Raw genomic sequence first — 26,734 nt, forward strand, 5'->3', positions numbered from 1 at the left:
TGTAAGTGAGAATTTATTACATTTCAACAATAAACATATTCAAGGCAATTGTAGAGTACAATGATATCACTTTCTGACAGAAAATAAGAGTATTAGAAAAATTATAGGTACACAAAAACAAACAAACAAACAAACAAAAATACATAAATGTGTCTGCAAGTTTTTACTAATGTAAAGAGTCCCACAACCCTGTTTATCATAAAATATCATTATGTTTATGAAATACGTGTTTAATTTTTACAATTTGATGTCTTTTCCTCCTAAATGATTGACTTAACTTAGTTTCATGCATCCCTACCAGCACAGGTTAGTCATTCCCTTGTCAAGAGACTGACAGATCTACAAGCAGTAGATTTGTATTCAGTGTTTCAGGCAGTGAAAAAAATGTTTTGACAGGAAAATTTGCAAATTTTGTTACTTTGTGAATAGAAGAGGATAACTTATGAGTATACAAATTCAAAGCTGCGTATACTTAAAATTATACTTAAACTATAAACTGATTATTTATTTTCTAAATGCCATTAAGTCGCAGGAAAGTCAAAAGGCATTATGCATGAGAGAGTTAGTTCATAACAAAAATCAAATTTAACACATACTCTAAGCAATAAAGAGGCCATATAAAGATTCAATACGCATTTAATGCAATTCTAATACACTCTTTCCAATTGTAAAAGTTACAAGTGATGTATTTATATCATCATCAAACATAATTCAACCGAATTAATCTTTTAAAAAGTCAAAATACAACCTATGTTTTTATATTTGAGTAGGGCTTATTAACAAAGACATGTCAAAATTCAAAGATAATTTTCTGCAACCCATACCAATTTTAAGTAAGATTACAAAGAGCTTCAGCCATTTATTTAAGTGGATTGACTATTGATGCATAACCAAGGTATGTATGCCAGGATTGCCTGGGCAGGCTATTTATGAGATTATTGTTTTTGCTACAATCCCACTTCTGCAATTCTGCAATTCAAATTATGTTTAATTGTGACATATGGTGCAACACAACTGACTTTATTATTACTGGCCTCTTTCAACCTACTTAAGGCCCTAAATGCTAAAGTTCTTAGCAAGGAGACAGCAGATGCCATATTTATTATGGTCTTTGGCTTGACCTTAGTGGGGTTTATAATTGATAGATAGATGAGGTAATGTACAGGCTTCTAATATCAGACATTAACATCTTCTGAAAATTAAATAAAATGCCCGTTTTCATAAGAAAACATGAATTTAATCTATATTTTGTTTTGTTAAGGGCATTTAAAGAGACTGGCATTAAAAAGGGATCCTTTTGGAATGTATGCTCTCTAATATAGTGCCTGACCATCAAAAATTGAGCCAAGAAAAATCAAGTAAAATAAATAGCGATTAATTGCACATATTTGTGAAACACAGGTACCACAATGTAAATATATTTTTTGTACATGAAGTGATAGTCCTATAATATTGCTATAGAAGTACTTGGTAAAGTTTTGCAGTCATTAGGGAATGTTAAGCAGTGGATTAAGTATAGACTGTAAGTTAACTTGTATGCCAGAGTAGAATTTGAAGTGGGGTCATGATGCTTGGACTGAAAACTACAGACTGCTCAAAGTACATAATATTCTAGTCAAAATACAAATGTTGCCATTTACATTGAACAACTTAACTATTCAAACGGGTTAATAATTCTGAATAATTCAATAATATTTTACAGCTTGGCATGGGCAATCCAACATCACAGTGTTCAATCTCTCTATGTACTATAACCTTCGGAAGGATGACACTTTCCAGTTTCATGAACTTTTGCCCATGGTTGCTCTAAGCATCAAAGTTACATCTGCCCAGGCATTGGGATGATCCAACATGTGCTGCCAGACAGAAATTTCTTCTCCTCGGGAATCCATCCAACTGACCTCACGTCCATAGCTGCGGCCTACAATAATTAAATACATATAAATACACTGAGTAGATAAAAAACCAAAAACAGCATTCTTTTATCTTGTGGTTTTCCTTTGAGTATTTTCTTCTAAAAATTTCTATTGTTATTTCTTTTTTTTTTTGAATGATATCTGATATTAAAAGGAAAAAATTCTTAGCACGTATGACTTAGAAGTAAAGGCTTTGTGATGTTACATAAGTTACTTAACCAGAAATAAAGCCATTGTTATGTTCCATTTTAATAGTCATAATGCTTGCACTACATTCTGAAAAAAAAAGGCTAGGAGAAAAGTTTTGTATAATAAATCTAACTTGCCTGTTCCCAAACTGAGTCTAGTGCCACCAAGGAAATCATTGCTAGTAAGCAAATCATGGTCCCAAATTGTGAGTTCCAGGCAGCGTTCCTCCAACTCTTCAAGAGTCAAATTTTCGAACACTAAGGTTTCATTCCACTTTGGGTTACAATTCTTCTTAATAATCTTAGTTTTTTGCTTGGCATGTTTGCTCTTCTCAGGAAGAATGTATCTGAAAAATAAATAGTATATGTAGCTGTCACAGAGGAGATTCAAATCCAGGTAGATTGACATCCTGCTTCACATATATACTTCAAATGTACACGGCATCATTATGAGAAGTATAAGAACTTGCATGCTAAGTTTGACACGTGATAATACAATGATTTATGATATTAATTCAGAAAAAAGCCCAATTGCTTTGCTTACAGACCATATAAAAAACAGAAATCTAACAGCGGCATGGGAATACAAGATACAAATGCTCAATATTGCATAACAAAGAACTTACCCTTTACAGAAAGGATCAGAGGTCCCCCCAGATTTCATCGCAATGAGATTCTTAGCCTCCCTGATCATAACATGGAGCTGACCATTTTTTGGTTCTGTGGAAGACCTCTTGCTTTTCTTCTTACTCTTTGCTGGAGAGTCACTGGAGAGGAACTCTGGTGGGACAAACTTCAGAGAAATACTCAGATCACCCCTGTAAGCCAATGAAGTATCTTCTTCTGCAATCTGAAATAATCCAATCATCGGTAATTATGATAATGCATGAGGATATACATGTATAGAAGTGCAAGATAAACAAGTGCCATTTTTCTTCACAGATAAATTTGGAGAGCCGTCTTTAATCAATACAAATCATACTTCATGGAGTTCCACCTCAGCTAGTTTTAACTAGTTTGCAATTTTAAAACCCAGCCAACCATTAAAAAAAGTGTTCAGTGAAAATAAAACTTCAATGTTATGTTAACGTATTTTAACATGACTTTTAAAAATAATATTGTATTCACTGATAATATAAATTTCACAATAAAATTCCAATCACTTGCTATATATGCCATGCCAGAAAAACATAAAAATGTAAAAATAACCATAATGCCATTTGCCATCAATGTGAAAATGCCAGCTCTAGGAATGAGCACCACCCATCTCATTCAAACCTATAAACATACGGTAATCATGCAAACACTGCAACAGATACCTTGGTTGCCTGGCAATTTTACATATCAAAACAAACCTACAGGCACTACTGCACTGAAATGAACCCAATATTTTTTTACCAAAGTAAATATTTCAACCTGCTTTCTTAATCAAAATTTAACATTGCTTTAAAATACCACTCCAACTTCTTCTACTTACCCTTTCTGATAGCTGGAACCACCTCGGCGAGGTGTCATCGAAGTTCTGCTCATTAAGGGGCAGAAGAACCTCACCCAGGAACTCATTGTGCCCAAATGTATCACTGTGCCAGACTGACAACCACAGAGTTCTCGTTTCCAGCTCACTCTTAGTGACAATGTACTAAAACAGGAAAGTGGGCAACTGTCAGGAGATAAATCACAGCATATACATAACCAAAAACATATTTCTCGATGTACTGAACGATTTACCTTGTATACTTAGCACCAACTATTGAAACCAAATTATTTCCTTTATAGCTCATGCTGAAACTTATCTTACCCGCAATGATTCATCAAATGTGGGGTTCAAGGTATGCTTCTTAATCTTTGTTTTTCTCTTCCCTCCTCTTGTTTTATCTGGCAAAAGGTAGGTCTTGACGTAGCTGTAACCCAAAGATATTTAAATGGTAAAAATTCAAGAAAATTGTGTTGAGTTCTAGGCATTTGGAAAAACACATGGAAATTATTTTTTGGTGGACAAAATCTACAAATGACATGTTTTGCATTCACATGATTTACGATCTTGAATTGTCTCATCTGGCAAACAACTTAAAAAAACTTACGGGTCAGATCTATTCTTCTTGACATCAGCTGGAGCTAGGTCTTGGCAGCGTTTTATATGTATAACCAGCCACCCTTTCTTGTAGTCATACTCCATACTGAGCAGGATTTCTCCAGACACAGGGATGTTGCCATAGCGATCCTCCCCTGCATTGCTGTAATAACTGGAAAGACTTCCTTGGCTTCCCTAGAAGAGAAAAAAAGAGAAATCAACTTCCTACTTCTTTCACATTTTGTTGTCTCATACTTGTTTATTCACTGTCTTAAAGACACATACACAAGGGTTCATGTTTATGTGTAAATCATACAAATCTTCTTACCCTGTCAGGATATAATGTAGTTTTTGTCAACCAGCACATAACAGATATCACTGCTTCAGCTTTGTATCATGAATTGATCAAATTTCAGTGTAATTCAAATAGTTCACTTCACCACTAATGATGTTCTCTAACACTGTGTGGGATACTGTAGCCCATCAATATATATTGAACACAATAAGGGGGGGGGGGGAGTATCTTATCGATGGCATCAAGCAGTTAACACGTCATATTTAGACTTCAATAAATCTTAAGACTTCTTTTTAACACAAAATTTATTCCAATGTGATTTATACTAACAGCATGAATGTAGACAATCCCAAGAAAATGTAGTGTATTTGAACTTCAACAATAGCAATCATCAGGGATACAGCCAATATCCAAGCTCCACAGTTCCCAAAGTGTAGTATTGAGTGAGAAGTATGACACAAAATCACTTACGCCAAATGAAACATGCAAATTTCCTGTACTGGAATGGATGGACCTGTGTGTTGCGAAGAGCTCATCAATATTCTCATCTTCTTTGAAAGTGTCAGTAAGCTCCTCAGAGAGAATCTGAAAAATGACAACAGTAGGTTGTTATTTCTGTTTCAACCACAGTTCAGCTCTCAGCAGATGTTCTTACTCTGTTTTATGTTACATTGATACATTTCAATGGAAACATATTTCCCACATAATGCTTCTCACATCCTGTTTCTTTTGTACACTATCAACATAATTTGTAAATTATTTTGTTCATGAGGAAAGACGTGTTCTTATCAACCATGGTACTGTGTCACATGATTTTTTTTCTGCGCGTGTGTGTGTGTGTGTGTGGGGGGGGGGGGGGGGGGGAGGGAGGAGGGGGGGAGGGTTGAATGTATAGTATTAAATAAGACATTTATAAATTCAATTTTCATTTGATATGAATACAGATAACATTTCATTTCAAACTTATAGACCAGGCATTCAATCCTGGGACTAACTAAGAACTGCGACAGCATAAATTTGGATCAAAACGCCATCTTTAAAAAGGCTGTACTGCTCCTTAATGAGGCGTCAGCCTGACTATATACTCAGCTGCCAACAGGAACCAAGTGGTTTAGGACCAACTGAAATTATTTCACTGCCAGTGATAAACATGTGTCTGAGAGTTAGGCTAACACACAGACCATTACCTGGTGTTAACATGCAGTAATTCTTTTATCTTTTCAGTTCAGGGATGAGACTGCCATTTAGCGAAAAAAAAAGTTTGAAAATATGATGTAGGGTTCAGGGCCCTCTGCATTGATATCAAATGATATTATTGGCTCCCAAAAAGTTGGAAAACTGCCAGTAGTGAGTTATACTGGTGTTTCCTTAGTGAAAGTCCATTTTGGTTAGATAGCTGCTAGATGGGTTAAAATATATTTTAAAAATTGTCATTGTCCAGAACAAAGATTTAGTGCAAACTCTTTTGAATAATTTCACATACCTACAGCAATAGAAATTGCCTTGATGAAAAGTTTTCCATAAGAATTTGCAATTCATCAAGGGCAATGATTGTGCATTATTAACTTCAGAGGTTCCAATCATCTTATTTACATAGAAGCCAAACGCTCTTCACAAAAACTGTTTAGGTAAGATGTACTTTCACTCTTTATTAAATTGATTACAAGTATATCTTTCCACTGGCCATCAATTGTATTGCTTCTGAAAAGATTACTTGCATGAGCTATATTACATTACCCCCTTGCTTCTGCTTACCCTTCACTTATCTACAATTACTGATAAAAGCAGAATGATTTCCCGGGTGTATTTCATGTTGTCTGGCAAATGTAATATTAGGAAAAACAACTGTTCATCTGTAACCTCAGCATGCTGGACTTTCATCACACTTAGTCATATTTATGTAGATTTGTATTTGCGACTTCCCAGCCCCCTCCAAACTGCATTATTGGCATTACCTTAAGTGCTCTGTGAAATTTATGGTGCATCCTAAACACTGTAGTATCATACTAACTGCCAAGGTAAGATAATTGGCATGTGCATTTTTTTTACTGATTTTCTTGATAATAAATGCAAAAAGTAAAGCATGCAGAGATAAAATACAGAGCAGTCTGAATTGTTAACCACTGGCCTGACTGCCAATGCCGGTAAAAATCGAACCAGGCCAGTGAAATTTCTGAAAAGCAGTCAGTTACTGGTTGTTTTTCAGCTTTGAGTTGTGTAACATGTACTCTAATTGATTTATAAATGTTCAGTCTAAATGATGAAGTCTTTTTTTGCAATTAACTTAGGAAAATCCCAACTTTTTGTTCTTCTTTGTAATAAGAAACCCATTTAATCTCAATGTGTTAATACAAGTAAATTTTTTTGAAACTTCGGCTTGGGCCAGTGAATTTTGGTTTGGGTCAGTAGATTGTCAGACCTGGATGACATATGATATTACAGTGATAACATATATAGTATAAGTCTATTGCTAAGAAATCATTTACTGCAATGATTGAAACATTTATCTCATAAAACAAAACTGACACTGATGAGCTGGAACTTTATGTCTATGGATAAAAAAAATCTTACCTCCTGGTCATCTTCAGCATGAGAAGTGACCGAGATAGAGGGAGGCCTGACTGAGTGACCATTAGCATGACCATTGCTCTGCTCTGTGTCTAATGGAGTGGAAGCTAGTGCTCTGTCAGAATCATCAGCTTCATCTGTGAAAAAATAAACTTGTTATTCTTAATTATTACAAGTACATTTTACAGGATTTATCACATCATTTTTTTTCATCAATGTGTAAGTTCATTTAGAATGTCACCATGATGGAAAATCTAAAAGAAGCATAAGCTTCTGTCATAGGTTGTTTCAAAGGGCTCTTTTCCAATTATATTATCATTCTATGTAAACTGATCCAACTCTGCGGGGACTTTTGCTGAATGCAATCAGATTAACAGATTGGCACGCCTCCTCTTGGCATTAAGTAGAATACAGAAAAGCTGGTACTTTTTACAAGTGCCCCTGAAACAGTCGGAGGCTTAATTTGATTGCATTCAACAAGAGTCCCTTCGAAGTTGAGTCAATGTACAGAGAATGATGGTTTCATTGGCAATAAGCCCAAAAACTTTTCTTGCCTTTGGACATTCTGTCTCGTTGACAACTCTTATCAATAATAATAAAAAACAACAACATTACTTGCATTTTGCAAACTTCTAAAATTTACATTTTACATTTGTGAAAACCATTATTAATTGGTAGTTACCACTCCATACTTTAAAAAATGCTCTCACATAAAATTTTATGATACAAAATTTAAAATACATATGAAAAGCTTCTGTAAAAAAAGAAAAAAAAACATTAAGACCAAACTTCGAATGTTTTGTTCATTTGGCAAAATATGCATAATAAATATCATTTTAACACATACCTTAAATATCTTTAAAAATCCATTAAATGTCTAAAGAAGTTTTCTCACTATATTTACTTTCTTTAAAAAAATTAATGAAGTGTCTTATCACAAAACAAGCCATTTTGCCTATAGAAACATCTACCTTGTGATAAGTTCAATCTGACATTATATCAACAACATCATATCCAATTCATGAATAAATGATAACCCATCGTAGCCCAGACCCCAACTTAATGAGGCTTGCAAAGTTGTGTTCCCTGTAGCACCTAAAATATATATGCCTCAATAATTTTTTTTTTGCCTTTGTTTGAAAAAAATGTCAAGAGATTGCAATTCAACTTATCAACCCTACCAAAACTGTTTTGTAGGATTCAAGGCAATTAAACTCAAGGGAGCAAAAATTCCACTAATGTAATTCATAATTTCTTAACATGCAATGTTCTCATTTACAAGCCAAACACAATAAGAGAACAGTTTCTTTGTGGAGAAAGGCAATTTTTTTTCAATTTGCATGTTTTCTCAAAATTGATACGATGATGTAGATCTTCCCCCTCAAAAAAGAAAAAAATGTCACTTCAATTTAAGGAAACATGCCACCTGGTGCTCAACATAAGATCAACAACATTATCCCCAGCTAGCATGATAAAACAAGCTTCCACTTTGTGTTTAAAATAAAGTCAATATAATATTACTACAAGAAGCCAAACACTGGTCTAAGGGGAATATGGGAATACAGATAACAACCAAGCACATGGTATGCCTGTAAGACTATAATGCCAAGACAAACAGGATTCCACAAGGGAGCTTAAATGTCATAGATACCTTGCAGCATCTCTGACTTAACATATGCTTAGGTCCCAACCTTAACACTGTTTCACTTACTGATACACTGCACAACAATGGTATTTTCTAACAGTCTGTTTAACGAAAGACAAACACTGGTTGTATAAAAAATTAAGTGCTTTCTTCTCATGTGGTTTCAAATCTTCATCATGGAAGTTCATCACAACTAGTGCATGTATTAAGATATTAGTGTCCAAGTCAAATCTCAACCAAAACAATAAGCATAAAATCACCTCACTAGAAAGCAAAACACAACAAATTTAGTGTAACGATTATCAAAAATATAATGACACAACAATTACAAAAATAATAATGAAAAAATAAATATATGAAATAAAATAAAGCATGAAGCCTATTGTCTTCCATCTTTCTCTGGGCGTTTTCTTGTTTCATATAGAATCCCATTTACCTGCTGGAAAAGTACCGGAATCAATGCTGACTGGCTGATGTCGCAGTGGTTTGGGTGGAGGGGAGGAGGAGGGCGAGGGGGCTACAGCAGGAGAGGAGTTATAGCGCAGGAAAGGTCTGGTGCGACTAGAAATAGAAGAAGTACTAGGAGAATCTGGCAGAGAGTGATCAGAGGAAGAAGATTTTAAACTAGTATGATCTCCTATTTTGGATGAATCAGAATTTGTTGGCCCTCCACCACTGAGAGAAAGGTTTAAAGAAAGCTTTCTATCACCTGCCATTTGCTTTTCAAATGATTCTTGCACTTGATGTTCATGAAGTGGGGTAGATGCTGCTTCAGGTTGTTTAACTTGTGTACTGTCTTCACAACTGACCTTCTCTTGGAGATTGTCTGCATTTCCACTTAATGGAGCATCAGTATCGATAGCTTCATCAAAACTGATGTTTTCATCTGTAACTTCCACAGAGTCATTACTGCTTGATGTTCTCTTTGCAGTTTCCTGCTCATCTGAAATGGCATCTCTTGTTCTATCCAAATCACTTCCCCCTACTGAGGGTTCACTCACCTCCATTAATTCTTCTGCATTATTACCATTTCCTCTGGAATTAGCACTAGCATTAAGGTTTTCCTCTCCATCCACATGAATGATGCTATTCCTATTTTCACTTTCAGCAGACAAATGCCCCTCATCACAGCTGATAGTGCTGTCGCTGTCACCTTGACTGTGTTCCCCTTTGCTTCCAACGGAGGAGCTTTCAGTTTTAACTTTTTCTGCGGCACTGAAAAAAGGAGCTGTTTTATACCTGGGTTCAGGCTGATCTTCCACCTTTGGTAGTGGTTGCTGTTCCTGAAACAGTGGAACAGAAAGGTCCTTTCCTTCTGGTTCTGTGAGATCTTGTGTGGCCTTTCTCTTTGAATGAGGGCTCATGGATTCCCACTTCCCAACCAAATCCGATACATTCAGGTAATCATCTGGACTGTTACCTGAAGTCTCTTTCTTTTCATATCTCCTTTTCTGACCAGAGGTGGCAAGATGTGACTTTGGCTCTGCTGCAGTTGGCGTGACAACTACTTTGACAGGATGAGGAGCTGTGTCTGTTTGATAACTGTCAGTTGCTACTATCTGAGGTTCTGTTACGTTGGCAAGTTTCGACTGCTCAAGTGCTTGGCCACTAGGTGGCGTGGGGGGTGTACCTGTGGCACCCTGTACAGGTTCTGCTGTATCTGGGATGTCTAAACTTACATTTGAAATTGTTCTGTCGAGTTGTTTCAAATTTTGTTCCACCACATCATCAAATGATGCCCCAAAAGAGGCAAAACTACTGGTCTGACCAGAATTGTCCTTTTGGTCTTTTTCATTGTTCTTGGATTTCCTTCTGAAAAACTTCAGTCTTCTCTTTTTGGCTTTTTCTGAAGACTTAGATTTTTCAAAGTGCTTTTCAGAAGCCTGGGCTTTTACATCAGTTGTTTCAAAACTTTTTTCTGTAACTGCATTGTCCGTCTGTCCATCTGTTGTACTAACATCAAATACTTCCTGATGATCACTCTCTTCAGCTGTGCTCTCTGATGACGAAATAGGTATGCCATCTATGCCTAATTTTGTGTAATATTCAATTATCTTTGCCTTTTGCTCTTCCCCATATTCACTGACTGAAATGGACCTTACAGAAATGTCATCCCCAGGCTCTGTTATCTCAGTGATTATACTCAGAGTGTCTGACATAGCATCTTCCTGACTGGGCTGTTTTTGTCTCATAGAGTTGATTTTTTTGATGGTGTCCGCCATTTCTGTCAAGATGTCATCATCATCCAGTACATCACCTCTGGTATTGGCTTCCTTAAACTTGGACAGAGATTCTTCGCTGTCAAAACTTTGGTTTTTCAAAGAATCTTTCAGTGCATTTCTGAGTTCAAGCAGCATTCTTTCATCCTCATCAGACTCGTGGTTGCTATCGGAATCGAGAACGGCAGCTGTCTTTTCTGGAACAGCCACATCTTCATCATCTTCTTCAAACAATGGGTTTTCAAAGCTATTACTCTTTGCAAGTGGGTATCTAGGTCTATTAGCTGAAGGCTTCCCTGCCTCATTCTCTTCACCACCCTTTCCCTTCCCTTCATGCTGGGGTAGAAACTGGCCATGGCTAGCTACAGATCTAGAGGAGGGTTTATTAGTAAGCGGGTGGCTACTACTGTGGTTAGACTTAAGAGAAGGATTAGTACCTGAGTGGGGCCCATCAGGAAAGTTAGTTGAGTATGATGACGGTTGCTGTCCCGCCCAGCTATGTTCCTCCTCCCCAGTTTGAGAGTCAACAGAGGAGCGGTCTTCACAACTAGAGTCCACAGGTGGAAGCGATGCTGCAGAAAAAAAAAGAGAAAACATTAACTGCTTGGGTGCTGATATTACCCAGACTTAAATGAGTTTATGAGATGTTATAGTTACAGGATAATAAAATAAATAATAATTACAATGTTGAAATTAATTACTGAATATTTTATGTCACGTGTATGCAATGGATTTATCAATCACTACATCATAAAATAGAATTAGCAAATGCACTTGTAAATCACTAATCAAATTCAAAAAACAGTAGTAAAATCTCTAACACCTTCAAAGTACAAGAAGTCCATTTAATCCAGCATTTGTTTTAATTATGAATGCATGAATTATAAAGATTAGAAAGCAGTATAGTTGTATTTGTTGAGCAACACTTGAAAAAGAGATGCAGATTCAATAAATTAACTGAACCATGATACCCCCTCTTGGTACTAGCCACTTGTTGAGTACAGAACTATGACTGAATTGTTGACGGACGGATGGATGGATAGATATGAAGCATTAGAATACTTTGACAAGTTAAAACAATTCAGGGTTTGATAACAGGACATCTTCAATGCCACTTGACTGGCAGTCTTTCCAAGGGTATATATATATTTTTAAATATAAAATATATTAATGTTATATAATGGCCAAAATTTTAGTTTCAATGACAGTTGTGCTTTTTTTTTCAGATGAATATGGGGTCTTGTAAAAAATGACAAGCTTCAAAGCAAAAATGATAAATCAAAACTAAAGCACTTTTAGATCATGCATGCAATTCCCCTATGTCAGTGGTATCACTAATTTGTTAAGCAGCAGCATGAACTACTTTCAGCAACCTATGCAGTACTCTCCCTACGAAAATTACAAGAAACTGAAGCATGTTTGCTCTTCATAGGCTCTTATAATAAGCAAAATCCTATGAATTTGATTGTGTGCAAATGTACTACTCCAACACTGGAAATGAAAGAAATAAAACTCAATATGAGCCCGATCAATAAAAACCAGGTTCAGCTGAATAAAAAATACCAAACAAACAATGTTTTAAGTGTATATTGTGGATATGGTCATCAAAGCTGGCTGGTTAACTTAGGGACAGGTCTCATGTGGATACTGACTCTGTGGTTCTGACTTGGACTGTCACATCAATTAAGATAAGACTTAACTATCATAATCATAATCATACTGCCAAAAAGTTGAGTATTTTATTTAAAAAATGAAAAATCAGTCATCCACAAGTGCACAGCATTATATCAAGACCATTTTCAAAATATATATATATATATATATATATATATATATATATATATATATATATATATATATATATATATAACAACCCCATTTAATGAAAAAAGAAAAAACATCAAGTCCATCTACCTTCAATTATCCAGGACGCAAACTCCTCTTCCACTTAAAAACTTTCCCAAAATCATACATATATCTCCTCAAAATGGATAAAGTACACAAGAACATAATCCATCAAATCATTTAAGTTGCCTCCATCACCACAGAATTATACATGTTGAAAGGGATAATTCCCTCTGGAGAGTATAGGTCAATTAAAAAAAAAATCCCTCAGAACAAAATCTAGAAAGCTAAGTCATGCTGTTCATGTATTTGTAGATAGAGTAAACTATCCTCATGCAGTGAAACACAAACAAAAAAGCTATGGTTTAAATATCAAACCATTTCTTCATGCTTCACAAACCCCATTTTATAATTACCATCAAATCCTCCTTGTAGCTGAACATCAAATGAGCCTAACATAAAGAAAAATTGGCTATATATTTACATTTAAAATGAATGTTTATTTCTGCAGAAATTAGCTCCAAGTAACAAGAAAATGTCAGAAATGAACAAAGCATTTTTAATTATACTGTTTTTGCCAATTGCAAATTATCATTCCCATCATCTGAATTCCAGACTCCACTATGTGATATATACATGCATGACCTAGTTAATAAAACTATTCACCTAGGATTCAATATGTGTGAAAATTCATTCAAATATGTTATTTAGCATGTTCCAGAGGATATCGAGTAAATCATTACAGATATCTAAAATGTTTTACTCCTCCTCTGAAATCATCTTTTTACAAAGGTCAAAAATTGGTGTTAAAACAATACATTCTATAAATGTTTATAGTTTTTTTAACTAATAGGTACATCATCTTCAAGCAGATGCCTGTAAACCACTGGATTATTGTGTTGCTATGGATAGTGTATAGTTGACAGATGGACAACACTTAGGTTCCATCTAGGGCCCACCAAACACCAAAGGTGGAGACCAGAAGTTCTAAAATAAACAAGGTATCTCACATCAGACCAAAAAGCTCAGTGTAAAAAGAATCAGTAAAAAGGTAAGACACACATCATCACACCTTGGGATGTAATATGTATTTATCTGGTGACAGAATACACCTATCTAAATCACACAACTGTTCAAAAATAATTCAGCGGGGCAGCCTATTTCCAAAACTATTCAAGAGGCGCAATGGATTTAACTCCCTTCAAAAAAGTGAGCTGTTTGGCTACATTTATGATATCCTTCCAATAAGATTAAAGAATCAATAGTGCCTTTTTCTACACCTCATGCAGTAAGTGAAGAAACCATCATGTGACAGTAAAAGCTTCATAAATCAAATAAGACAGGGTCATTCTCCTTACCAATGACATTTTTGTGTTACTTAATTTGGCCAATTAGTAAAGTCTCCAACTTGAATTCCTGCGTGCATTGTCAAAGAATAAAAATCAATCTGAACCACAAATTAACTTTGCCTAATTTATTATCTGTGGAGAAAATAGACATTATCAGCCAGACTAAAATCTCTCTGGAAGCAAAATACACAGACAGTTGGCTGCTGACTATTAATATTTGAAGACAATGACTGTCAAACATAAGGGTACTCGAACTCTTGATACCATTTGCTATGCAAGGTCACATATATATATCCAAGTTATTTACAACAGATAAGGAAAGGAAAGAAAAGTAAGATATATGAATGGGTACAATTTTAAATACACTGTATAAAATGTGCTCAGGGGCAGCTCCAATAAGATAGTGGCTGTTTCTGACATGATTATTGCCTACAGATACTGGATGACTAAAATAACCCTTCATACACAGAGGACATCTTTTCTCTTCAAGATAATCTTTCTATATTCTATCTTTCTATATTAAAATTAAGACTGATAATGAATTCTGGTTAACTTGACCAAATGACCAGATCGATTCCTTAAACAAAAGACCATGGAATTTTAAAACGACAAATTGTTAGATTTTAAACACACATTTTTTACTTGAAAGTACATAAACTACTTCATGTTGAACTTGGCTAAGGACAAGTAATATATTAATACATTTTGATTACTTCTAACAAAAAAAAAAATGCCATGAATGTTGCCAAAAATGATATAATTCAACATTTCATAACAAATCTTGACACAAACAAACAGTTTTGAATCATGTGCAACCCAAAATTTGCACTTATTATAATAAGTGATGCCAAAATTTCAAAAACCCATGCTTAGGCATGGATTAAGGACTTTTCATTTTCCCAGATTTTGAATAACTAGTGTCAGGAAAGGAGGATCAAAGTTGGTTAGTTGTAATAATTGTTTACCCCAGGAAAATTTTTCACAGAAAAATCTTGTGCTGGGCACATTTAACCTTTTTTTTTCACATTAATTTGATGTCTTCAAAAGATTAAAAGTTTTGTCATCGGGACTTGAACTTTGGTAAAACATAATTGCATAAAAGATTCCCGGGGATAGATTGGCCTGAAATTCAGGTCAAAAGATTAAATATTCATTAAATGGTATTTCCCTGTGGGCATTTGAAATTTGGACAAAAGGCTGTTTCCACCAAAGATTAATTTCCGTGCGGCAACACTTGATTTACAAAATCAATCCTTGGTGACAAAAGAAGAGTTGATGTACAATAAGATAACATTGTGTTAGAGGATGATTGAAGATTTCCCTCGTAAAGGGCAGGTAGATTACCTAGAAAAACAGTCAGGACATACAGATAGCCTTCTTTTACACATTGTGTAAAGTTGATTTGTAACTTTAACGTTGATTATCAAATATTGTCAAAGTCTCAACTTTGAAGTTGGTGAGAATGTACAAAATTTGTTCTTCAAGCAGTGGAAAGGCCCGTGAAACAGGTGTTTTATTTCTATATCACAGGTTTATTCTGATTGTGTAAATTTCTAATAAAGCCAAAAAAGCAGCTGTCAATGGTAGATTTAGTCTACCAAGTGATAACACCATAGTAGTTTATTGTAATATAACACTGTCATTCCCATGTTTGTGCATACCAAGTAATCAATATATCAGTCTAATCCATAGGATTGCTTTGTTTCTCTAGGGGTACCAAATGTCAGTGACCACATACAGTAAGTAAGGAAAAGGGAGAAAAAAATAGCATTTGAAATCACAATGTTCATTCTTTTGTATAATTAGCATTTTGTTCATGTAAATTAACACTGCTAACGATTATTTGTCAAAGAATGGAAATGACAAACTTCTTGGACTTAAACTTAAGATGAAAGACTTCTTTTTGCATCTTATTTTGTTACAACACCCTAGATCAAACAACTATGTATAAATGAATAATTTATCAAAAGTTTCAATTAAAGCATTATTAATTATGATGAATATGTAACTGTCCATTGGGAAAAAAGACAACTTTTAATTTTGTGCTATTAAAAAAAACACTAATTTTACCTTCTGCAATGCATGTTTTTTATGATAAGGGTTTTCCTTTCTTATTGAATGCCAAACACTTTTTGTTAAGATGTTTTAACCAAAGAAAATATTTTAAACAGTAATTACCAAGCTAACAGGATTTTTTCATTCATGCAAACCCTTTTTTTTAACAGAATGTCCCATAAGCCTAAACATACTTTGGCCAACAAATATTTGAACATGTATTGATATTTGGATATCCTCCCCCCCCCCTCCAAAAAAAAAAAAAAAAAAAAAAATCCATGAGGAATCCAATTTTCCAGGGGTTCATCAACAGATAAAAGAAAGCATAAACATCCAACTTTGTGCATATAACACTGCTACCTTCCTGTCTTTAAATCTGCCTTAATGCTTCTCCAGATAAAAATAATCGCAATAATGCATTCAATTGATCCTGACATTTAGCTAATTTGAAAAACAAAAACCACTCCAAACACCAACTGAACAACCCTCAAACCTAAAAATGAAAATGAAAATGTTCAATACCTGGTCTATTTGTTAAAGGGTTATGTACAAACAGCTTTGCTTGTTTATGAAAAAAAGTAAAATAAAACTGCAGTGCTTTTCACCAACAGGAGACAAATACTTACTTTGTTTTGAAACCCTGGCAGATGCATTTGAGCCATTGTCCCGTCTTGACGAACAGCGCTTGAACTTAATTTGCGTCAGTTCTTCCACAGTAAAATCCTCAGTCCCATCTGTCCTCTCAAGCCCCTCCTCTTCTTGGCTAAGTGGGACAGTGTTATTGTTGGATTCTTTCAGACCTTGTAAATCATACCTATTTTTAGTTGGAGGATGATTATTAATTTTGTCTATGTTTAACTGACCTTGACCTCTGACCTTGTAAGCCTGGACATCATCCATCTGAATGTCATGTCCCCCTGGGGGCCTGTGCTTGGATTTCTGTTTAACGTCAGGAGTCCTTGATGGAGTTTCTTCATCAGAAGTGGAGATGATTGTAGTGCGATCACTAGAGATAGCGGAAGAGCTCTTTAAAGAGGGACTTCTTCTTTGTGAGGATAGTTTTGGTGAGTCGGGTCCACTGTCACTACTGTCAGAATCGTCTGCCAGGCCTTTTGAGGTTACTTTTTTTACCACCACACGCTGTTGCTCAGGTGAATCATTTTTTAATCCTTTCACCAAGTCCAACAGTTTTCTCTTCTCAGCAGAGTCTGAGCGATTGCCGTCAGCTGTACTCTGGGTATCACTGCATTCTTCATCAATGCTACTGTTGAAGGAGGTCTCTCTTACAGTACGAGCTAGGAAAATAAAAAAGAAATTAGATCCCTTTATTACAGGATTTGCATATCATTTAAAAACAAAATTCTTTTTTCCATTATTTCCCAAAATAAAGAGGTGAAAAATATGATTCTGATAAACTGTCAATTTTCAAAACTGCAATGACAAAAGGTGTCTGAAATTAATAATTAGCCTGTGCATTTTTCCAAGACATAAATTGATTTCAGATACTTTTTGTATTCCTTATAATCTTATCTCTACTGATTTTTTAAAAAAATTATATATGTATTAAAGTTACATCTAGAATACTTTCTTGAGCACTCAGTCGCAACATATCCACACAACCAGTGTATACTGACCAAATACAATTGGAGTTATCCTGAAGATAATACTTTTTCAAAAAACAAAAACAAAAAAAATGTAGGCTAGTACCAAGTAACTTCTGAAGAGCAATATTTAATGAAAACAGCACGGATAGCATCTGCTACAACATGGTATGTCTGAGCTTTATTCTCTATTCCCCAGGGAGAACTCAGGTGGATATGTTTTTAAATGTTTTCATCTTCAATTCAAAATTGCTTTGAACTCATGTACTTAGCTAACAAAGCGATACTTTGAGTGTTTTCTTTAATGATATTCAATTTTTAGCTAGGGATCTGCCTCTTTCCCAACTATATTTGGAAACACAGTAAAATGTGTCAACAACTATAAAACACATTCCTCTGCAATCATTGTCAACTAGCAAAACGGCTGCAAACTCCAGATGCCTCAGTGAAAAAAAAAAAAACATCAAGCTAGCAAAACACATCACCCACTTGGGGCACCCTCACCTACCTAACTCATGCAAACTCCCAACAATGGTAGCCCATACTTTGAACCTCTCAGTAAAAGTGCCTTCCTCACGACTCATCCTTGCAACTGTCTATACAACACTGACTCCAACTCTCCCTGCGAGCAGTTGGGAACAGTGTTTAATAATTGTGTATTGATCAATACTATATATCACCCGGCTGCTTTAATGACTGGCAGGTTCCAGAGTCAAGTCAAGTTCTTTGTGATCCTTTGGTAAACAAGCAAAGCAGCGATTTGCATTTATTCAAGCAAGAGGCATTGACCCATGTGTCAGAGGAACTTATTTTCAGAATATTTGATCTTATTTTAAACTTGACATGAATACAATGTAAATCCAATTTTTTTTTAACAGTGAATAAATGATGGAAAAGCCAAGGTAAAATTCTTTGAGTTTTTCAACACCTATTTTAACCAAAATTTAACAAAGCCACTAACCAAATCAATGCAAAAAAAATTAAAGAAAATTTCTTCTTTTATTAAATTAATCACTAAATTATAAGGACTAAATCAATATTCATTCTTCTAAAAAAATGATTGGCTTTTAGTGGAATTTGTGGCAAAAGCAGCCCAGCATGGAGCAAAAAATCTGATCTCAGAAATGTCATGGCATATTTCAGCTTAAGTGCCCCAGACAATATGAGGTGACCTTGTGCACCACGGTGTTCTCTGTAGATAAGCTGTCATTTTGTAATTAGGGTTAAATATGAGTTTCTATACTCAAATACTGAGCCACCACTCACTGTCTGTTCTAGAGGGCTTACCACTGAAACTCCCACCTTTAATGAGGCATTTTTTTTATATGTATGTCTTGAATACTAATGATTCCTCCTCTAGGCTTTATTGTAATAATAGCTTGGCACAAATTATTCCGTCTTATGTAAATGAAGGCAATATTTTTAGTGTGAAAGCAAAGGTTTTGGTACAACTGCAAAACCAAGGCCATGTGCATGAGTAGAACAATTAAATATAAGTTTTTTCCCTTTGTTAGTATATTTTGCATACTAAAAATACACACAAATTTGAAACTGCATCTTCAGGGCTTTATAGACGCTCCCTATTTCGTAATCACAATACACTAACATTTCTGGCAGACACCTTCACAGTCTATTCTGATCAATAACAAACATCCAAATCAAAAAAACTTTCATGTAAATCCAAACAATCAATATTCCTTTGAAAGCCATACAAGCAAATCCACAGGGATAGAGAATGGGAGATGGTTAACATGAATTATTAACATGCATACAAACTCTCTGATCAGAAACCATATCAAACACCACAAAAAACAATTAGTTTAAAGCAAGAGAAAATGCCTTAGTGCAACAATCTTAATGCAGGCATTAGAGAAATATTTGTAATTTTTTGGTCTCCAAGCCAAGTAATACATGTAAGTGATGCAGTCTTTATTTCTTTGTCCTCATTTCAAGTGAGATTTTTTAACATCTTAATTCGTATTTTTTAACAGATGTGTTTGTTGTGCAAACACAATTCACACTTATCACAATGTGGACAGGTCTACCACGTATTTACCAATATACAGTAGTTTCTGAGCCTTATCAGTTATTTATATTAAACAATAAAAGTGAACACACCCATATAACACCCCTACACATTCAATATACACATTGCCATACAGACTAGTGTGCATTTATGCATTATGGAAGGAAATTAATATAAAATGATTACTATCAAATAACACCAGTTTTCATTAATTTGGTAGAAAGGCTGTGCTGTGCTACAGCCTCAAACAGCTATAAAATGGTTCAAAATACTGATGTTCAGCTGATGAGTTTTAGAAGTCACTTCAATACCATGATAGCAAACATCACAAAAACTGTATTTAGTGGAATCATTTTTTTTCTTCAATGAATCACCAGGCATCAAGATTTCTTCAAAAATACTTCAGACATCAGTTACTTTAAAAAAATCATATAATAATATTTAAACTGTTCACAGCAACCTAAGATATGTTGGTCCAAGGAGCTTGACCTTCCCATACGTTAACCTCCCCTTACCTTTGCCACCTCTGCGTATGGAAGCCCTGACAATGTCGGAGCCAAGAAGCACAACCTTCCCGCTCTGACCACTGCTTACTTTATCAGTATTTGCTATAAGGTTGCTATAGAACCATTCCCCTGACTGCATTTTGATTTGCCTAATGAAAATCAACAGAAAACAACCATGCACACAAAATAAAGATATAGAGCAAACACTCATCTGTTTCCCAGAACCAATTTTTGTGACTCTCACATTTTTTCCAGGTTTTCTTTTCTTCAAACTTAAAAAAAATTGTAATAAATAAATAAATAAATAAATAAATAAATAAATAAATAAATATACTGATAATCAGCAGATTATCAGATTTATCAGCAAAATGTGTTGATTTTACATTTGAATCTTAATTTTTTTCTACATGTACAATGACCAAGGGAGGTGACAATGTAGCCTTTCTCCACATATCATTACTACAGCACAAATATATGGTTCTGAGTAACAACAGGAACAACGCAAGTGAAACTAAATCATCAAAACATTTGGTAATCACAAATAAAAGTAAACCAAACATCATTTGAAATTTTACAATATCTATGCATAAGAAAATGCAAGTGCATGCAACAATATCAATTTTTTAAAACTAAACATCTTGAAATCAGGATTGAAATAAACTGAGAGATACACTCTAAAACAACAATTAATAAGATGAGTACAAGGTAAAGATACCAAAAGGGGCAAAAATTCTACAGTCAATGTTACAATACAAAAATGTTTGGGCAATGTCATGGTTGTGATTTACCATTTCTCCCATATTTTATCCACCAAAACCGGTAAATACATGTACCTTGTGGTGTATTAAGGCTGGAGTGGTCAAATGGTCCAACTTCCATAACAATGAGAATTAAGATTTTGTTCCTACAGGTATCTTTAGCCTATACTTATCATCAAAATAACGGAGCACAACAATCTTCTCAGTGTCAAAAATCGATAAATAAATAAATCCAGTACCTCTGTTTGTAACACAGCGTACACACCCATCCTTCTTCCTCTTCTGGGACCACTTCCCTGCATAGTTTACACACTTTGGCATGGCAGTTGGGGCAGAAGGCGCCACTGTTGAACAGAATGCCCAGCTCACTACGGCACCTAGTGCAAGTCTTCTCAGCGTCCTGGCCTGGCTTCAAGGCCCCCTGTCTTCGCAATAACTGTATATCTGCCCGTAATTTGCTAAAGAGATGAAAAGAATATGACATAAACCTTAATGATTCAATATTTTGCACTGACAAAACAGGTTTATATATATTTAAAGTCCACAAGGCACATTTTTGTTGTAAAATGAAAAAAAAATGGAGCACATTTTCTGTACAATTTGTTCAGTGACCAGTGGGTAATTTTAATTATCTATTCAAAACACTTTATTCAAATGTTTGCCAGATAATTTTTTGACTTACATTCTATAATATGAGTCTTGATATGATTATCTCCTATTTAAAATTTTTATGTTATGATGTTTAAATGTCATTAATAAGGTTTAAAATTATATAACTAACTCCATTAGAAAACCTTTTGATACAAAAAAAAAAATTAAAAAAATACCCCTATGACTTTAAGGTTTCAAAAACTGATAAATTGATGATATGATGTGAGAATATAAAATATGCAGTAAACAAACAATCATTCAATTTTCAAAATGTCATCATGTATTAACACAGAAGCTTGGAAATTGATTTCATTAGATTAAAATTTGCATCATTTTGATAATGGTCTTGTCTTTTCTTATTAGTCTCATATTATGAATTACATCTATATACACTGATGATGAGCCACTAACACTCGGAATCAAGATGAGAGATTTCACAAATTTTCTTTTGGTATTTTCTCAAAATAAGAAGGTATAAAATGAAATGACACTACTGGTACATGTATTCGCTGTCTTTTTATTGATAAATTTTATTTTCATATGAAGATGTGTTTTATGTGACATTTTTTATTAAAATTAATGTTTTATTCCATATAATATAAGGACCTGCATTGCATTTTTCCCCCGAACATACAATTACAGTTACTGATCATTTAAAAGTAATAATTATCTCATTCCTGTTTTATATTTGAAGGAATTAATCATGGCAAAAGTCAACAGCACAAGCAGACTTGATGTTAGGGGATTATAGTGGGACACATTTCCAGTGAGTGGTATAACATTCCAATCTTTTCACCTTTTGAAATGAAAAGAAAACTATTTGAGCAACACAGTCTAACTAGTTTATACCACATATTTTAGCTGCAATGTTCACTGGGTAAAAAAAAAAAAAACAACAAATGTGCCATGGCATGTAGAGTATGTATGACTACCGTATAGTACCTGGTCCTAAATTTTAAGAATTTATGCTATGTAAAGAAAAAAGGGGAAGGTGGGAGACATTTTACTTTCTTCCATGGCCAGAGTTCATCATCACAAAGTCAATATACTGTGCAAACTAAAAAGTGTGTATTTGCATATGTAGTAAATACCATTAAAAATCAAGATTAATGGTTCTTGGTAAATAATTTAGAGAATATTTTGAATTAATGTACTAGTACCACAGCTGCTAACCAATATTTTATTTGCTAGCATTCTTTACTGACATCTTTAAAAAAAATTAACAAAATACAAGCCTGCCATGCAATGCAGCACAGAATGCATCTGGGTCATTACAGGCACTAACAATGTCTGTAACAACCCAGATACATTTCTTTTAAAACTGCTGATTTTTTGCAGGTAAAATAAAAACAACAATATACACAAAACTGAAAGAGAGGCCCAATGTTTCAGTAGTTCCTTATATTGTACCATTTTCATATGAAGTTTTTCACTGAGCATAATAGCAAATAAAGAGAAGCTAATCCAAGCCCAAGGTTAAATCACATCATTATCATTTTGTGTCTTGTACTAAAATTGGTAGCCATCACACTATAAGTAATCCCAGACAGAGATTAATACCTTGACAAATGAGCACTTTAACTCAAATGTCTGGGTTTATTGCATGTTAATTCTGATGTCAATCATCTTATGTGCAAATTTCATAACACCAGAAGTGTTCCACCAACATGACCAAGCTTTAAAAATATTGGAATATGAACAGGGTCATCTTTTATGAATAGACTAGAATACTATGCCTCTCACCACTTTTTTTTACATAAGAATGCCCATATAGATACAGGCAATGCAGTACAGAATTCCATGCTGTTGCCTTGTCGCTCTTGAAGCATGAAATAAGGTCACATAATTCTCCAATGAATAGCAATTTTCAAACCAAATGGACACATTGTGTGATGTGTGTCACACCTGCCTGCATTACAGGTATTCATAATATAGAACAAAGCTACAGTTTAAGTTCAACTAAAATTATCATTCCAAAGGTGGATAATGAGTCTCCTTGGACATATACTATGCTGGTCCAGTGCCTGCCTCATACTTCTCATTATTACAGCTTTGTTTTAGCAAGTCTGCTATTCAGTAAATTGGCTAGCTATTCAATACATTAAGCTGTTGTCTAATTTTTCTTTTCAAATTATTTTGGGCACCTTTTCCAATGCATATGTAGTTTTGTGGCATTTACTTTATTTGCAGTTTATATGGAGTAATTTACTTGCTTCAATGTTTCTCATATATCACAAAAATTAGTTGTTGGCTAAACTAAAAATTAACTTAAAACCTTTGCACTCTTCGTTTTGCAAATTAGTTAAAAATCAGATACTAACATTTTTTCTTATTGCAACACAAATACAATCACATCACAAGTCTTCGATGGCACCCATGACAAATTATAACAAAGCACCGCTGTCATATTATAACAAATAGTCTCATTTTCATGAGATGATTTCATCCCCATGCTATCAAAGGGTGGCTGTTTACTCCCTCCAAACACTGTCCTGTTCACCCCCACATAACATGTATCTCCAGTGTCTGGAACTAGTGGCCTGTGACTAAAAGGGCAAGGTATGGGGGTCCCTTTTTTTCTTTCTGAACACTCGGCTTATATAAGTTTTATACTGTATTCAACGTTTTCATCAACCCACATCTTTTGGGACACAAAGGTGGAGACTCCTTGAGGTGAATCCTTCTCTAAGCTGTGTGATGCTCAATGTACACATCTCAACAAAATCGCAGTTTTTTTTCTTTTTTTTTTTAAATCAATCTTATCACATTTTTCCTGAGCAAAGGTGAGGTAAAAGGTAATGTTACAAATGCAACAAAAGCATTAACTTTGAAGGTACTTATCTTTAATTTCAATACCAAATTTCTAACATTTAACTAAGGTCTCTGCTCTAGATTTATTGCAAGTTAAGAGTTAAAATATATGGTTAGAGTTTGGGAGGAAAAAAAAACATTAAGTGCTTTTCAAGCAGGCAGGCATTTTTTTCTCTGCTTCATGACTTTCAGCAATTGTAGTTTTCCATTTGCTTTGAGTTAATATTTTACACCATTTCAATTATCATCATGCAGTTCAAAATACATGCTGGTGCTACATCAGGATGAAAAAATATACTGTATATTAATATCTATAGTGCCAAATTAACTGACACAACAGTTACTAAATCATTCTTACTTGATTCTTTTCTCTTCAGCTTTTTGTAATTCTTCATCTTTGTGCAGTACATTAAGAATGATATCCCTCTCAGTCTCTGTCAGGTGGTTTAAGTCCACAAAGAAGTCCATCTTTGCAGCTGGCCATCTTCTTACGTGCCTGTCTACTGAAGTAGCCATTATCGTAGCTTGTTGATCAAAACATGCTGGAAAAAATTTCATGTACATTATGAGCTAAGAAAGACTAAACTATTTTTATACACGAATATAAAACAATTAAAACAATACTGGTATTCAGTATTTTTAGAACATTTACACATTTCAAAACCAATCTTTTTAAATCTGAAACAAAGGCTCCCAAAAGGCAGACACATACACCAGAAGAAAACTCTTTTGTAGGTGAATTAGTAGAGTTTCAATAGGCTTGTGTAAGGATTAATACATGTAGTATGCATGCTGTTTCGTGTACAAAAAGGTCAGACAAAGTAAAAAATATTCAACAACAAAGTTTAAAACCTTGACTTAATAAATTGGTGTTTTTTCGAAATCCTTCAGTTTGTGACAAGATGCAACACCTTCAATTTTTAAACCACATGCACAAATTCCACTGCAGCACCTTACAACTACCTGAACATTACTATAAGTAAAAAAATAGTTTCACTTATTTTTTTCTAAAACTATCAGTTCATAAACATTTCACTTTGACAACAATGATTTTTCTTTTCTTTCTTTCTTTTTTTGACTTCCACCACAATTATGTTAGAATGCTCAGTGCCTACCCTATACCTACTGTCAGCATCAAAACAGCAGCAACAGCATCTGTCCCCATCTACTCTAGCTGCTTATTCCATCAAAGCACAGTTTACATGTAGCATGACTTAATAAGTACTTAGCCTTGTCAGGAACTGCTTATCTGGCACCTCACAGCGATGCTACTTAACAAGACAAGTGGTTTTCGCAAGGGTCACATTTTACAAAACAACACGTAATTATCTTAACAACGTCTCTGACCCCAAACTCAAACCTAAAAAATACATACAATTATTGTTGGAAGTATGCAAATATATATTTTTTCTTGTTGCTGTTTTGAGAATGCTTAGAGCAAAGGTATGCACTTGTACTGTGTGTAAATTCCTTTTCTTGTAAACAACATTCATGTATATGTTATGACAAGTAAATTCTAAAAGCTAACCTCTAATCCAATTTGTTTATCCAAATAAACTAGGGGGCAACCTATCTAGATATGAAGGTAACTTCATTTGAAAACATGGCCACAGACACTATATGTCACTTAATATAGCCTTATTAATGTAATATATGTCTTTTCATTAGATATTCATATAAGGGCCATTCCTATCATTTTCCCATTGTGAAACATCCTCTTCCCTACATACATTTTTGCATGTCTTTAAGATACTATAAAAGACGGAAATCGCACCTTATCTTTAACTTCTTATTAATTTTTCAGTGAATAGAAGGAGAAATGTATCTTAATAAAAGAAATAAGAACATCCTGTAAAAACAAGTTCAAGACTATAAACAATCCAAAGGAACAGTTAATATAAAGAATTATTCCATGTATAAATTACCAATCTACAACTCAGACTAAAGACACATCATAATGTATACATGTACTTAGAACATATACATAATAAAGATTTACTGTACTCTTTGCAATATATAAAATATATACTGAATGCATAATGCATACGCATACGTTTTATCTTTTCTTTGACCGAAAATGCTGTAATTTCCGTGAAAAAGCCCACATATTGATTGTTCTCATTTGCTTTACTTAAAAATGGTTATTTTTTCCAAGCAGAACCCCTATACTTATAATACTAATGTCTACACATTGATATATACTCTCATTTACAGTATGTGTAAATATACA

General features: G+C 34.4%; 1 protein-coding gene across 8 annotated transcripts in view; it reads right to left on the minus strand.

The window, feature by feature from the left end:
- Nucleotides 1–26,734, minus strand: part of LOC106157148 (uncharacterized) — a 30,573-nt gene continuing 3,839 nt past the window's right edge. For 3 of the 8 annotated variants that reach the window (XM_087014865.1, XM_087014858.1, XM_087014862.1), the window contains 14 exons: nucleotides 24,863–25,046; nucleotides 21,282–21,500; nucleotides 20,294–20,433; nucleotides 16,778–17,446; nucleotides 13,164–13,199; nucleotides 9,120–11,474; nucleotides 7,042–7,175; nucleotides 4,942–5,055; nucleotides 4,186–4,370; nucleotides 3,903–4,005; nucleotides 3,582–3,743; nucleotides 2,731–2,954; nucleotides 2,243–2,451; nucleotides 1–1,921 (listed from right to left, as the gene is read on the minus strand). In XM_087014865.1, coding sequence (XP_086870991.1) covers nucleotides 1,782–1,921; nucleotides 2,243–2,451; nucleotides 2,731–2,954; nucleotides 3,582–3,743; nucleotides 3,903–4,005; nucleotides 4,186–4,370; nucleotides 4,942–5,055; nucleotides 7,042–7,175; nucleotides 9,120–11,474; nucleotides 13,164–13,199; nucleotides 16,778–17,446; nucleotides 20,294–20,433; nucleotides 21,282–21,500; nucleotides 24,863–25,020 — 4,848 coding nt within the window. In that variant the 5' untranslated portion in view covers nucleotides 25,021–25,046 and the 3' untranslated portion in view covers nucleotides 1–1,781. Of the gene's footprint in view, nucleotides 1,922–2,242; nucleotides 2,452–2,730; nucleotides 2,955–3,581; nucleotides 3,744–3,902; nucleotides 4,006–4,185; nucleotides 4,371–4,941; nucleotides 5,056–7,041; nucleotides 7,176–9,119; nucleotides 11,475–13,163; nucleotides 13,200–16,777; nucleotides 17,447–18,260; nucleotides 18,548–20,293; nucleotides 20,434–21,281; nucleotides 21,501–24,862; nucleotides 25,047–25,630; nucleotides 25,808–26,734 lie in introns of those variants that run through there. The other 5 variants (XM_087014868.1, XM_087014882.1, XM_087014889.1 and 2 more) reach the window with 5 other exon arrangements.

Source organism: Lingula anatina, chromosome 1 (genome assembly GCF_051362555.1).
Source record: "Lingula anatina isolate TDL-2025a chromosome 1, LinAna3.0, whole genome shotgun sequence".
NCBI classification, from domain to species: domain Eukaryota; kingdom Metazoa; phylum Brachiopoda; class Lingulata; order Lingulida; family Lingulidae; genus Lingula; species Lingula anatina.